General features: G+C 37.6%; 1 protein-coding gene across 1 annotated transcript in view; it reads right to left on the bottom strand.

Moving 5' to 3' along the window:
• The window catches only part of LOC132149591 (cytochrome P450 2K1-like), a 44351-nt gene extending 34278 nt beyond the window's left edge, over window positions 1-10073 (bottom strand). Inside the window, exons 1-2 of the mRNA XM_059558970.1 lie at window positions 9855-10073; window positions 9609-9771 (exon numbers count right to left, since the gene is read on the bottom strand). Of these exons, the coding sequence (XP_059414953.1) occupies window positions 9609-9771; window positions 9855-10058 (367 nt within the window). The 5' untranslated portion in view covers window positions 10059-10073. The remainder of the gene's footprint in view (window positions 1-9608; window positions 9772-9854) is intronic.
• Between the last annotated feature and the right edge of the window lie 3968 nt (window positions 10074-14041).

Here is a 14041-nt window from a genome sequence, read left to right as displayed (position 1 = left end):
CCGGAAAAAAAGGAGGAGTACAGAAAATTTGCATGATGTGCATTGCTTCAATCATCAGCTCCATCTTGTGGTAGGTCATGCAATATCCACAGAGCCCGCGGTTGAAGACTTCTTTAATGTGTGTAACTTGCTTTATAAATTCATAAAGAAGCCAACCGTTGCTGTCTTGTATGGAGGACAGCAGCTTAAGAAATTACTTGAACAGCGATGGACAGGGCATTTTCAAACAGTCAAAACAATTCTGAATTCTTTTCAAGGCATTTCTTTGTTGTAAGCCGAGATCAGTGGAAACTGCAGATACGAGACAGAGGTGCACATAGAAGCTGCTGGCCTGATTAGGGAAGTATCAGAGACGAGCTTCAAATTCATTGCCCACATGGTGTATAAGATTCTACTGCTGCTTGATGCTCCAAACAAACTGATGCAGTCAGAGGACATGGACCTTCTAAGTGCAGTCAAATTAGTTACATGTGCTTCAGAATGCCTTACGAAATTGCACAGTGAATCTGAGTTCTTAGAGCTGTGGGAAAAGGCAGACGACACTGAAATGCCAGGACCTCCCAAACGAAAGCGGACCATCAACAAAGGCCTTCAAGAATATCTGCTGGAGGAAAGCACTGGCCAAGCTCAAGGTGATTTTGGAAATCAAGAAGAGCTCAGACGATTATTCTACAGTACTTTGGATGCAGTGCTTGCAGAAATCTCAGAGCGTTTCAGAGAAAGAAATATCAAGTTAATTGAAGCTCTTTCAGCTTTTGATCCACAATGTGACAGCACTTTCTTGGATGCTCAACTACAAGATATGATGAACTTAACTAATTCAGAAGTGACTCATTCAGAATTTGTTGTGGCCCGACAATTCCTGGGTAAAGTACTGGCTAGACCGATTTCTAGTTTCGAAAAATTAACACTTAAATAAAAACGCCATCAAGCTCAGTTTGAGTCGTGCTGTTTTAAGTGCGTGCTTCTAATTGACTTCACTTGTCTCCGTTGAATCCAATGGGGTCGCTGTGTCCATTTCTTTTACTGTCTATGATTAGAAGTAATGACACAATATTTTGAGTTCTATACAAAAAAAAAAAAAAAACTTAAAGGAGGGAGTGATGAACATTATTTTTGCTTTATGTACTTGGAACTTCCCAAGAAGAATTATCATCTTTAAAGTGTTATCAACTATATCTGACCCAGTATTACAATTAAAAAAGGATTGTAGCTTCATAATTAATTATTTTATAAATATATCAAAAACCAGCATAGAGAACAGGTTCCAAAAGCCTTTATAATATTTACAGTAACAAAATAAGTGTAAGGGTTTCATTTTCTAAATTACAAAAATAACATTTTGGTGAAACATCTTTTCTAAACTTGTTATTAAAGGTGTTACAAGGATAGTACCTATGCAGTATCTTAAAATGTATTTCCTTTGCCTTATTTGGCAGTAAATGTTTATTAGTTGCCGACCAAATTTTTCAAAGTATTGGGAGTTTGAATGCACGATGGATACCTGCTGCTTCTCGTGGCGAACTCCGAGGCGGCCCAGCGGGTCGTCCAGATGCTGGTGGAGCTGCACAATGGCGGCCGGGACCCGACTGAAACCGTACTGGTAAGTGTACGGGAGGTGTTCGCGGTTTCTGTACCCTGAGTGACGGGTCGACGTGGAGGTAGACGCTTCAAAGGGACCCGCTAAATCTGCACAAGAACATACAAGCAAGTATGACAGGACTGGACACGGACGGTGGATAGAGGGGCCGCTGGCTCTTCACTCTGGTTACTCTGACTACTCGGTCCGGTCCGGCCCGGCCTTCCCTCCTGGGCGAATCGTGTACACGGGTTGTCCAGACCGCTGCTGGCCTTGGATCACATATGGAGTGGTCTCCCACCGGTCACTCAACTTTCCTTTACCTTGTCGCCTGTGGTCCCGCACCAGTACTCTTTCACCAGGGAGTAGGGGGGCCTCTTGTGCAGTCCGATCGTATAGCCGCTTGTTCTTATCGCCGGCCACTCGTATCCGCTTGGTGACTTGCTTATAAGCAAAATGGAGGCGTTGATGATGACGGCCCACCCACTCTGTCAGGCCCACCTATTCCTCGGCCACTGCTGTTCCCAACATCAGATCTGTTGGCATCCGCACATGTCTGCCAAACATTAGATAAGTAGGGGCATACCCTGTAGTACGGTGTACGCTGTTATTGTATGCCTGAGATCCACCCCAACGTCTTCTCTCACTCACTGGTCCCGGCTCACCCACAATCCTCCTCCACGGTTGGGCCGCTCACTTACTATGCCAAAACTCACAAAAAGGCTCACAGATAGTTCACTTCAGATAATTATGCTGCTGTACGATGGTTTAGGGTACTCACACCATTACTAACACGAGGTCTCTTTTCCCTCTTCTTTCCAGCTCCTGAATACTTCTCCTGCTGCCACGTGACCTGTCAACAAGAGCCTCCTTCTCCGATACTCCCTCAGCTTTGGAGAGCAGAACACACCCTATGTTGAATATTTACGAACAGAAATCCTGATGTGTGGGGAGAACACCAAGGAAAAATGTGCGCACGCTCTGGAGATTATCATGTGAAACGAAACAATATCCAATCAGAAAGCAAGATGATGAAAGACGGAAGAAGTCATGGCACAGTACAAAGTGAAATTGATGTGGAAGGCTGAGATGGAGGATCAGCTTGTTGATTTGTGGCAACAGCACAAATGTTTATACAACATGTCGTGTAAAACTCAAAACCTTTTCATTGTTTTTTTTTTTTCGTGAATTTTCTGTACAAATCATTCCAAAAACTATCATTGCAATTTCTTCCTGCATATCATCTGCAATACTTATTCTGAAGTCTCACGAGATTTTGTGAGATTTCCCGTGTTAACAGTCGAGACTGGTTGAAATCTGTTTGTGTGTGGAGTGATGTCTTTGTCACATCATGTTACACCACACATTATAGGAGCAAAACGGTTAAATCTAGGATTTTTTTATCCTCATGTTTGTGGTCTATCACATTTTGAAAATCTTACAAGATGTAAAAAATCTTTTGGTGTGTACCCAGCATAAGTCAAGAAGACTCACTGGCTGTTTTCTCTGCTGCACACACATCCTTGTGTAAGTGTTCTTTAGGCTGTTGATTTTCATTCATAGTATTCAGCTATAGGAAATATTGTGCAATAAGAGTTATAATTGTGAATGATATATAAGACTTTTTAATTATTTATTTATTTATTTATTTATTTATTTATTTATTTATTTATTTATTTGTTTAGCCTATTGGAATTGAAATTAGGAGTTGACCAGATCGGAATCATAAAAGTTCAAATGATGGCCAGCTTTACCCATACCCCACATAATTTTTTACTGGCACATTTCTATTCAGACTGTTTTAAAACTTTTTTTTTTTTTTTAAACCTTCACGTACCCTGTTTTTGCTTTTGCCCTTCTTAAAAACAACCACATAATCTTGAATGTGAATGTACTCAAAATTAGTAATAAAACAGTTGCTCCTTGTTGTATGCTCCAGTCAAGACTGCAAAGCCCTGAAAAAAGTTGTGCGTTTAGCTGAGCGCATCTCAGGGTCTGCTCTTCCCTCGCTGCAGGACGTCTTTTCATTTTGCTGCCATCTGGTAAGTGCTTCCGTAGCCTGATGGCAAAAACTGAGAGACTTAGGAGGAACTTCTTCCTCGAGGCCATCAGGCTCCTAAACTCAAACTCAGTCTCTTAACTTCTACATGACTTCACTTAATTATCAGTAAGATACTTAATATACTAACACTGTCACTTGCAGGCAATTTTTACCTCTATTGCTGCTATGTTATTACCCTGTACAACCTGTTTGCACATTCTTCTCTTGTACATTCCTGCTCATCTTGATATTTATTAAGTCTGCAGTATACTGTCCTGCCAAAGTATTTTATTTTATTCTTACTTTTTTATCTTGCTTTTCTAATACCATATTTATATAGAATTTTCTTGTGTTTTTATTCTTTAATAATTGCATTTTCCATGGAGTGGACCTGACTTACATTTCACTGCTGGTCATATGCTCTCCATATAACCATCTTGTATGTTGCATCTTGAATATTGTATGTTGCAGTTGTATGTTTGCTTAACATATCGTCAAACATGACAATTGATGAGATTGATATCATGTTTTGCTCCAAAATCACTATATAACATCAGTCATGTTTGAAACAGTTAGCTTCTTTGGTTCCATGTTGTTCTTATCACAGTGAGACAGATAATTATTCAATATTGTACTGTCAGTATCAATGAAAACTTTCAAATGATATCTGCCTACCTATAAACAATAAGACTAGGCTGCATAAACCCATTCCTAATTATACTTTTCCATTTAACTGAATTCAAGAATTGCATAAGAGTTACAAATAAATATGATAAAATAATAAAAATGATCCATTGAGTGCATGGTTCATGAAATTCATCGGCCTTGTTCATAAGAGCTTGCTTTACAGTCTTGTATAAGGGAAGAACAGCAATCTTCCACAGTGTACTTTGTTCACATTGACCTGAATTTCTGGGGCAGCTGCAAAATAATTTAAAAAATAACAGAATCATGTGCATTCAACTTGTGCTGTGCTGAACTCAGTTGAATCAGTTTAAATAGAACAACTAGAACAAATCGAAGAGGTCTAATGTGTTCTGCACACTGCTTTTGTTCTACCTGTTTATCTAAGGTTAAAAGTGTATTATATACAAAGACTTCCCTGCTGAAAGAGGAAAGAAAAAAGTCAAAGCTGATTTGCCTGTGTATTCATTTTATGCTAATTTCTGCATACTTGTTTATATATCTTTACATATGAATGGGACTGATGTGAAAAAAAAATGTATGCGTTACCGTTGTTAAGATTTATTCCAACTGAGAATGAAAAGCTGAAGCTAGTTTGCTGGTCTCTCAGTCTGGTCTGCTGACTGGTTTAAAAGGGGAACTTTTCGGCTTCTCATTTTGGAAGACTAAACCACCTGGACACCAAATCAGTCTAGCTTTGCAAGTCATGCATGTAATCTTGGTAGTGGGACTTTCACATTTTTGTGTAAATTTGGTGTGACACAATACAATGATACTATGCTTGCCAAAAACATAGTACTTTAAGTCGTTTTGTGAACTCATGGCCAGACATTGGGCTTAGGGGTGTCACGATATTCCTGTATTGACGATAATCATGATATTTAAACCAACAATTATCAATATCGTGAGACAATATACTGGTATTAGCGATAACTCTAATATTTAAAATGAACAGTTTTCTTATGATAACACCACATGTAAATACTCCATCGCGAGTACCTGCTTGAGCTCCCAGGTGGCAGTATTGTGCCTTAACACTGACACCTGCCACACAAGAAGAAGATAAAGCACTTGCAGCTACTCCAAGGAAAGCTGTGTTCAGTAAGTTGCCACTATTTTACTAGATTGGGAAATGTTATATTAAGCTGTTAACAGCGGTTTTCTGTGTTCATATATTGAAGTAAAGGGTGATTATTTTAAAAAGTACCGCATTTTCTTTACTCGTTGTAGTAACTTTATTTTTTTGTTCAAATCTATTAACAGTTACACGATTAAAACTGATCTTGAAAAACTGAGCGACCACATTGCTACATTAAACTCTGTAAAATGTTAAGTTGGTCACAGTGCCATGCACCTCATCTGTGGTCATTCTTCAATATTGTTAATTAGTTAATTACATTAGTTAACATATATAACTAATAATAAACAATATTTTCATGTTAATTTCAGCCTTTACCAATGCATTATTAAAATCACAAGTTGTGTTTGTAAACATTAATGCACTATGAACTAACATGAACAATTAACAACTCGTAACTACAAAGACTCGTTTTGTAATATATTGTTCATTCATGTTAGTTAATACAGTAATATTAACTTAACAAATGAAATCTTATTAAGTCTTACCATTAATATTTATTCATCATACTGTTGAACTTGACAGTATTTTCCCTCTTGTTATTTCAAAGGATCTTCAAAGAAAAAGCCAAAGTCGTGTGTCCTGCGTATATCGATACCTTTATGTTAATTGGATAAAAAAGTAAAAATAAACAAAGTAAAAAAATATTTGACTGATATCTTTTTCCACCTAAGGTTTCTATAGATACCACGATATCGATATTGTGAATTCTTATGGCCACAATAACCATGATATGAAAGATCTAATATCGTGACAGCGCTAATTGGGCTTGACTGGGCTGCAGCATAGGCCCCGACCACTAGGGGGCCCTGCCTTTACCTGTTTAGATTTGTTTGACAGGTTCTGTTCAGTGATGCGCGGGTCAATGTATAAACAACCTGCACCCGACCGATGTTTTCAACTAAGCCACCCCTCAACTCAGACCGCAAAAAAAGAAAAAGAAAATATTGTACCCGACCCGCTTCCTGACCCGCATTTTTTAAAAGTAGTAAATGCGTCGCCCCTTTATATTTATTTAATTACTAGGCTATAGCCTACATGATAATAAGAGTTATGACTTCTCGCACAAAGCTTGCCACAAAGAACCCGTTAAAGTAATGATTATGAATGTGTCTAAATTAGCAAGGAGACATTTAATTGTTTCGTAATAAACTGGTGTTTTCTGTGTCGCTGCAAAGATGAAGTTGACGATGCGGACTCGCCATGAACGCCAGAGAGAAATGCACATTTCATATGGATTACATAATCAGAGAGTAGCCTATTTATTTTAGTTTGAATATTTTCGTTTAAAAGTAGACAATTCAAGCTTTCTGTAATATATTGCCCATATTTATTTTTAAACCCACCGACTAAAAGATTAAGACACCACCTGACCCAAAATATCACCCAAAGTTTCTACAGCTTTTTTCTTAGCCATTTCAGAATCTGGAAAAATGACTGGGGCTAACTTAGCCTACTGAAGTCGGTAGAGCGATATGAATGTGTGTGATGTATGGTATGATAAATGCTCTTCACTTCTGCTGCCGACACTTTGTCAGCCTGTGGGTCATTTGGTTTATTGAAAAACAATTGCACTGATTTGCATGTTTCTTGATGATGTTCTTTTATTCTGTGGTACTCACATGCACCATGTCGCTTCACGTCGTATTCTCAACCATGTCCCACAGAAAAACTGCTTTTGCATAAAATGCAAAAAGCTCTCTCTGCTTCGACATCTACAGGTCTTAACCAAGAGTATGTTGTGGTCCATTCGCTATTAAAAGTGCATCTTCTCTTTTTCGTGGACACGGCTGCTTATCTTGACCGAACAGCGTGCGCTCTATAATTTTTTAGATTGTTGACAATGGTGAGGAGGCGTCTCATTTGGGAAAAAAAGTGTGCTTAATTTTTATTAAAAGTGTACTTTTTATGTGTTTCAAATAATAATATATAATATAGATAAAAGATAATATAATTTAAATTAAAGGCAACTTAAGTGTACTTAAAGAGAGTTCACTTTAAAGACAATGGCCTGGTTTCACAGACAAGGATTAGACTTACCCAGGATTAGGCTATAGTTCAATAAGGACATTTAAAAGTAATTTTTATAAATGTGCCTTAGAAAAAACATTACTGGTGTGCAATTTGTCTAATTAAGTATTACTATATATGATTTCTATAGTGTTTTAACACTTTAGCACATGTAAAATAATTTTAATTTCAACTAAATTTTAATTTCAACTCATTAATGCACTTGAAATGCATTTTTCTTCTAAACTTAAATAAGCGTACTTATCCAGTATAAATTTTCATCACCAGCTCCTGCTCTACAATTTTTTTTACATTATGTAATAGTAATATACTGTACTTTGCCTCTGGTTCGCTGCTTTGACACAACCAGTATTATATAAGGTGCTATACAAACAAAGGTGACTAGAAGCAAAAGTTAAAAAATGTAAACAAAATTAATTTTGATTCAAATACATTTTATTTTAATTAGCATGCTGCCCCAGTAAAGATCTTTGATAACATTTGCTTTCATCTGCAAAACTAGGTGTGTGACTTTTTGACATTAGATAGCATGCTATAGATAACCTGAGGAACAATTCCACTCATTCTCTACTATAGGAGAGGAAGAATTGTATAAACCTGTTTGTGACGAGTGGGGTGGGGCCGAGGGATGTGGGAACACGAGCGAGGCCGGTGGAGTGATTGGGAAAGCAGCGACACCTGCGACCTCTCCACCGGTCTCGAGTCCCACAGAGGAGATGGAAGGATATAAAACTGGAGCGACGACAGTGAAGGACGAGAGAGGACCAGGCCTGGGCTTTATTTTAGGTTTTGGTTTTGATTTTGATTTGTGCGCATCAGTCGTCCGCGAGGGGCTGAGGCTCTGTTTTGTGTTTATTTTGATTATTATTAAATATCAGTTGATTGTCCGCCGGTTCCCGCCTCCTTCTTCCCGAAGATTATGGAGTTTTTATTATTACACTGTTAAATCATCTTAACCAACAGCATGTATGTTAGACCCTATTTCATTTTAGCTCCTAAAAGAAGTGCATTTAGAAGTAAAATTTTCTTTTCTTCTCCTTTTTGCCCCGTGAGATACGATGAAAATTAATAGTTCAATAACCTACCTTGCCAGTTTTCAGCTGTGATATTATAATTGAGATAAGAATTAAACTTGCATTGAGTCTGCAGATGCAGATGTCTTTTTGGCAGGAGATGTTGGCATGGTGAGTCATAATATCGGAGCTCCATCGATCATGGCTCTTCTTAGTTATGGTGCACTTGCTAAACTCAGTCAACCTACTCAGAGTTGACTGAACTTGCACAATTCAGCTGTTCTGAATCCAAAAATTCTGAATGTCCCATCTCAGAGTAAGTCAACTCAGAGTTCGAATTTTAACTAGTTACTAGTTTAACTAGTTGGTGGAAACTCCTTTTGAAAAGGGCCTACAGGACCATCAACAGGGAAACAACAAACAAGCGCTGAAACACAGTATATATATATATATATATATATATATATATATATATATATATATATATATATATATATATATATATATATATATATATATATATATATACTGAGCTGAACTAATGGATAACTATGGAAACTAACAAGCAGATGAGTGTCCATGGTAATAAATTAGCTGGGAAACATGAGGGGAACAAGGCAATAATGAAGACACAAGAAACAGACAGGGATTGTGACACATTTACAGTTTGCAGTTCATTTGAGACAGAAAAAAAGAAAGTGACGTGACATTCAGCCAAGTATGCGACCCATACTCAGAATTTGTGCTCTGCATTTAACCCATCCGAAATGCACACACACAGAGCAGTGAACACACACACACACTGTGAGCACACACCCGGAGCAGTGGGCAGCCATTTATGCTGCGGCGCCCGGGGAGCAGTTGGGGGTTCGATGCCTTGCTCAAGGGCACCTAAGTCGTGGTATTGAAGGTGGAGAGAGAACTGTACATGCACTCCCCCAAAAAATTTTCCTGCCGGCCCGGGACTCGAACCCACAACCTTTCGATTGGGAGTCCGACTCTCTAACCATTAGGCCACGACTTCCCCTCACACCCCTCCACGACTTCCCCTCACACCCCTCCACGACTTCCCCTCACACCCCTCCACGACTTCCCCACACACCCCTCCACGAAGCATCCTACCATTCTCGTCATTCATTATCCGGAAACTAGGTGCAATATCTCTGTCGCCAAACTCTTCAGCATGGTTCACAAGAGCTTCTTTGACCGTTTTGTATCCAACTAAGACCACCATTTTTTTAGGACCCAAAAACACTTGGAATATGTTCCCGTAGGTTTTGGAGAGCTGGAGGATGCAGACAAAGACATTTACAAATAAATCTCAAAAGGTTAGGCTGCTATTACTGTTTAAATGTGTCAAGTTCTTACCTCACAAAAGCTGTCAAAGGGTCTCGTGAGGTCAAGGTTCAGGAGGTTACCCAACAGTGGCAGTGGTTTGGGTCCCGGTGGCTCTTTACCTTCTGTCTGAGATTTGGATCCAGAGGAAAGCAAATACAAACCCATAAGCAACAGCAAAGCTCCCAGTAATGTACCTGTGCTGGAAAACTGCAGCAGAGATTCGACAACAGCCATTTTCTCTCTGAGGCACTCTCCTCAACTGATGCACTCGCACATTTCTAGTGGCTGTGTATGGTCCTTAACCTAAAAAAAAAAATCTTAATCCATGACACGAAAAGGTTGGTGTGATTAGCAGGTATGTGTCATGCTGTGATTAATTGGCAATCTTCTTCAGCATGTTAAAACAGGACAGAAATGTATAACATAGAACATAATATAATAGGCCATAAAAGCAATACTTTAGGTTTAACACAATCTTTGCACCAATAGTATTGCATGCTTTTTGTTTTATATATGCACTTAATATTGTGATATTTTTTCAATTGACAATAATCAGCACATAATGAGCATGTCTGAACTATAACACAGAGATCTGTGACCTTTATTAACCTTTAATTCTGTGTAATCTCTCGCCTATACCTTATGATTTGTTCAGATGAGTAACATAAAAAAAATGTATAAGCTCTATTATTTATTTTGTGTGCATTATAAACTTTATAAGAATTAAATCAGACACACACAAATCATAAATGTTTTTGGATGAGTATTAAAACCAAATGGATGGATTTTACCAAAACTGAATTCAAGATTCCTATTCTGTAATAAAAGAATAGAATTCACTAATCTTAAAGAGGATCTAAAGCTGGCCCAATCTCATTTCTTCCTCCTCGTGAGTTCATGACTCCTCGCAGCCTCTCCTTCCCTTCGGGTCTTAGTCATCTACTGTTTCAAGCTGTTGTCAATATAAATACTTACGACTGGAATATGGTTTCGCCCTCGCATCAACAGAACAGGCCAGATTAAAGAAAATAAAACCTGTTCTTCTGATGTGTGAGATGCCCTAGTAAAAATCTTTGATAACATTTGCTTTCATCCCCAAAACTAGGTGTGTGACTTTTTGACATTAGGCTGATTATCTCTCACACATTACATTCAGTGATAATGTGCTTTATATTAAATTGGTCACCTTGGAATTATAAGGTTATATCTGCATTGTGAGCCATTTCAAGAAATTGAGCTTCAAAGTTTTTGCATTCCACATAGTGATATGGGAGTTAGGGAACAAGTTTCTTTTATACATCAGTGTATAACACAATTAATTTTAAAACAGAAACAGACAGACAAAAAAATTCAGCTGATGTAAATAAGTTTTCAAAGAATAAGAATGTGAATAAATAAATTTGGACAAAAATGGAAAATAGAACCTTATATGTCCAGGGTGATGAAATGTTTGGCCAGACTAAGAGAGCAGCCTGGAAATTATAGCACAGCTGGAGGAAAACAAAAATAGAGGTATTTCATATTGCTTGGCAGGAAATTACCCTATTCTACAAAAAAGCATTAAAAACTGCTATATCTGATTATTTTTCTTTTATAAGAAAACAAACATAACCCCAGGTATTTATTCAATACAGTGGCTAAATTAATGAAAAATCATTACTATACTACACAGCTATTTCAACAATTCTGATCTGACTAAAAGTAATTAAATGACTGTTGTGCAAAACCTTTATACCTGTACTTCATTATGTTAGTAACTGTGATGAATCTATGGCTCATTCACAAAAAAATAAAATAAAATAAATAAAGATGAAAAGTTAATAAAGAGAAAAGATTGTGCAGCATTTGAGACACACAGACATGTGATCCCATGCAGCGAGGTTCACACATTTATAAGTGACTTAAATACCTTTGTGTTGCTGCAATACTGAAAGAAGTGTTGACATTCGACCTCCTTTCCCATGGCTGAACCTTCACCTGCCTGAGGATGATTTGTTTTAATTACTAACTGTGTCAAGGGTTGACAGGAACATGTTTTGATTTTTACCTACGAATGCTAACAGGTTTAAGAACACAAAAGCTCAAGATGAATAATGGCATTACATAGTGGAATACTATGTGTTTTTTTTTTTAAACCATACGCTCTCAGAAAAAAAAAAAACGGGTGACACCCTTCCCAAATACGCTAATATATCTTTAAGGTACTAATACAGTATGTAGAATTTAGGGGTTCCGTAACCGTACAACGTTCTATGTACACCGTAGAAGACCACGCAGTTTCAAAAGTCATTCAGATTAACTGATTATCACAGAACCACTTGCTCTTAATTACTTTTACTATAATCAATCAAATTACACAACATCTATTTCATCAGAGATTAGACTCCATACGGATCAATAATTGATGATTATCATCACCAATATAAAGTATAACAACCTACACCTAGGTACAGGTTAACACCTGATGGCATTTCTTCTGGGCTCTTGGGTTACAACAAACATGTTTTAGAAACACACGGTTATAACAGCCAGAGAAAAGACTAAGACAGAAATCAAGGGTCAAGAGACCAACTAAAGCAAACACTGATCTCTAACATGGTTACTTCAAATGAAACAATAAATCAACATCTAAACCTTAGTTCATTCTCAATAAGAACTTCTGTAGACGTCTGACAGAAATAAAGTCAGTCTGGTTATTAATAAGTGGAGCTGGTGATGCTGTTTGTGGGGTTGTTTAATCAGATCTTGAGAGATTTCATGTATTTTATTTCAGTTGATTTCATCTAAGACTGTGTCTGAAGTCAGCTGTAGTAGTTCTTGTGTTTCTCTTTTCTTCAGTAATTTTTTTTGTTAACAGCAGCTGTTCATCACTAATTCTCAATCAGCACTCAGTTAATCAATTAATAACTTAAATGCAAAGTTTTAAAACTTACATGGTTTAAATAAGTTTACTTGTCGGGTTTTACAGTGTACTTAGATTTTGCACAAGTGAAGTGAGTGAAAGTGAAGTGACATTCAGCCAAGTATGGTGACCTGCATTTATGATGACCAAGCATTGTGCTCTGCATTTAACCCATCCGAAATGCACACACACAGAGCAGTGAACACACACACACACACTGTGAGCACACACCCGGAGCAGTGGGCAGCCATTTATGCTGCGGCACCCAGGGAGCAGTTGGGGGTTCAATGCCTTGCTCAAGGGCACCTAAGTCATGGTATTGAAGGTGGAGAGAGAACTGTACTCCCCCCACCCAATTTTCCTGCCGGCCCGGGACTCGAACCCACAACCTTTCAATTGGGAGTCCGACTCTCTAACCATTAGGCCACGACTTCCCAAATTAACAAGGTTAATTTAGTGATACAGTACACAAGATTACAATGTAAATTCCCTTTTTGCATTATGGCATACATTTGACAATTTTTAATGAACATTGTCATCATTAACATTCCCAAGTTTGCCTTCTCAATTCTCAAAATGCAATATTTTAAGTTTCAAAGAAACAGATCAGACACGACAGCCAGGAGCAATAACGATATAGAAAAGAGCAGGATGACCTGAGAGTCACTGAGATTTGGCAACATGAAATACAAGTTCATAAAATAAATTTGATGCAAAAAAAACTGACATAAGAATTATTTTACAGACAATCAACCTTCATATAATCATGTTTCTGTGGGGCGCTTTTAAGGATTGGTCCACATCAGTAATGCAAGATGATGAAACAAAACAAAAGCTTGTGGTTGTTGCTCTGTGAAAGAATCACACAAGCGGACATTTAGTGTATCTTAAGAAATTCAGTTTGATGCAGATGCAAAAAAAATAAATAAATAAAATAAAATAATTTAAAAGTGCAGTGTATGCCCTCTAGTGGATCTCTGCGAAAACGCCTATGCTGCACTTCCAAAAAAATCCTCCATTGTCACAATCCGCAGGTGGAATTTCTCACTGGTAAAAAAAAAATTAAATAACATAAACAAAACCTTTTTGCTATGAAAATGTGGAGGGGAAAGCATTAAAATATCTGTGTTCTCACCGAGAAAAAAGGAAAAGAAATTAAGAAGAATTGAGGATTTTTTTTTTTGTTGTTGTTGGTTTTTTAGCAGAATTTTAGTTTGAAATGCATAAGCAAATCTGACAGTATGCCATGCACACAGATTCAATGGAGGGACTGAGAGCTCTCAGACTAAATCTAAAATATCTTAAACTGTGTTCT

Source organism: Carassius carassius, chromosome 9 (assembly GCF_963082965.1).
Source record: "Carassius carassius chromosome 9, fCarCar2.1, whole genome shotgun sequence".
NCBI lineage: Eukaryota > Metazoa > Chordata > Actinopteri > Cypriniformes > Cyprinidae > Carassius > Carassius carassius.
Note: the sequence above shows the minus strand (reverse complement) of the source record. Positions and strands in the feature narration are given on the sequence as shown.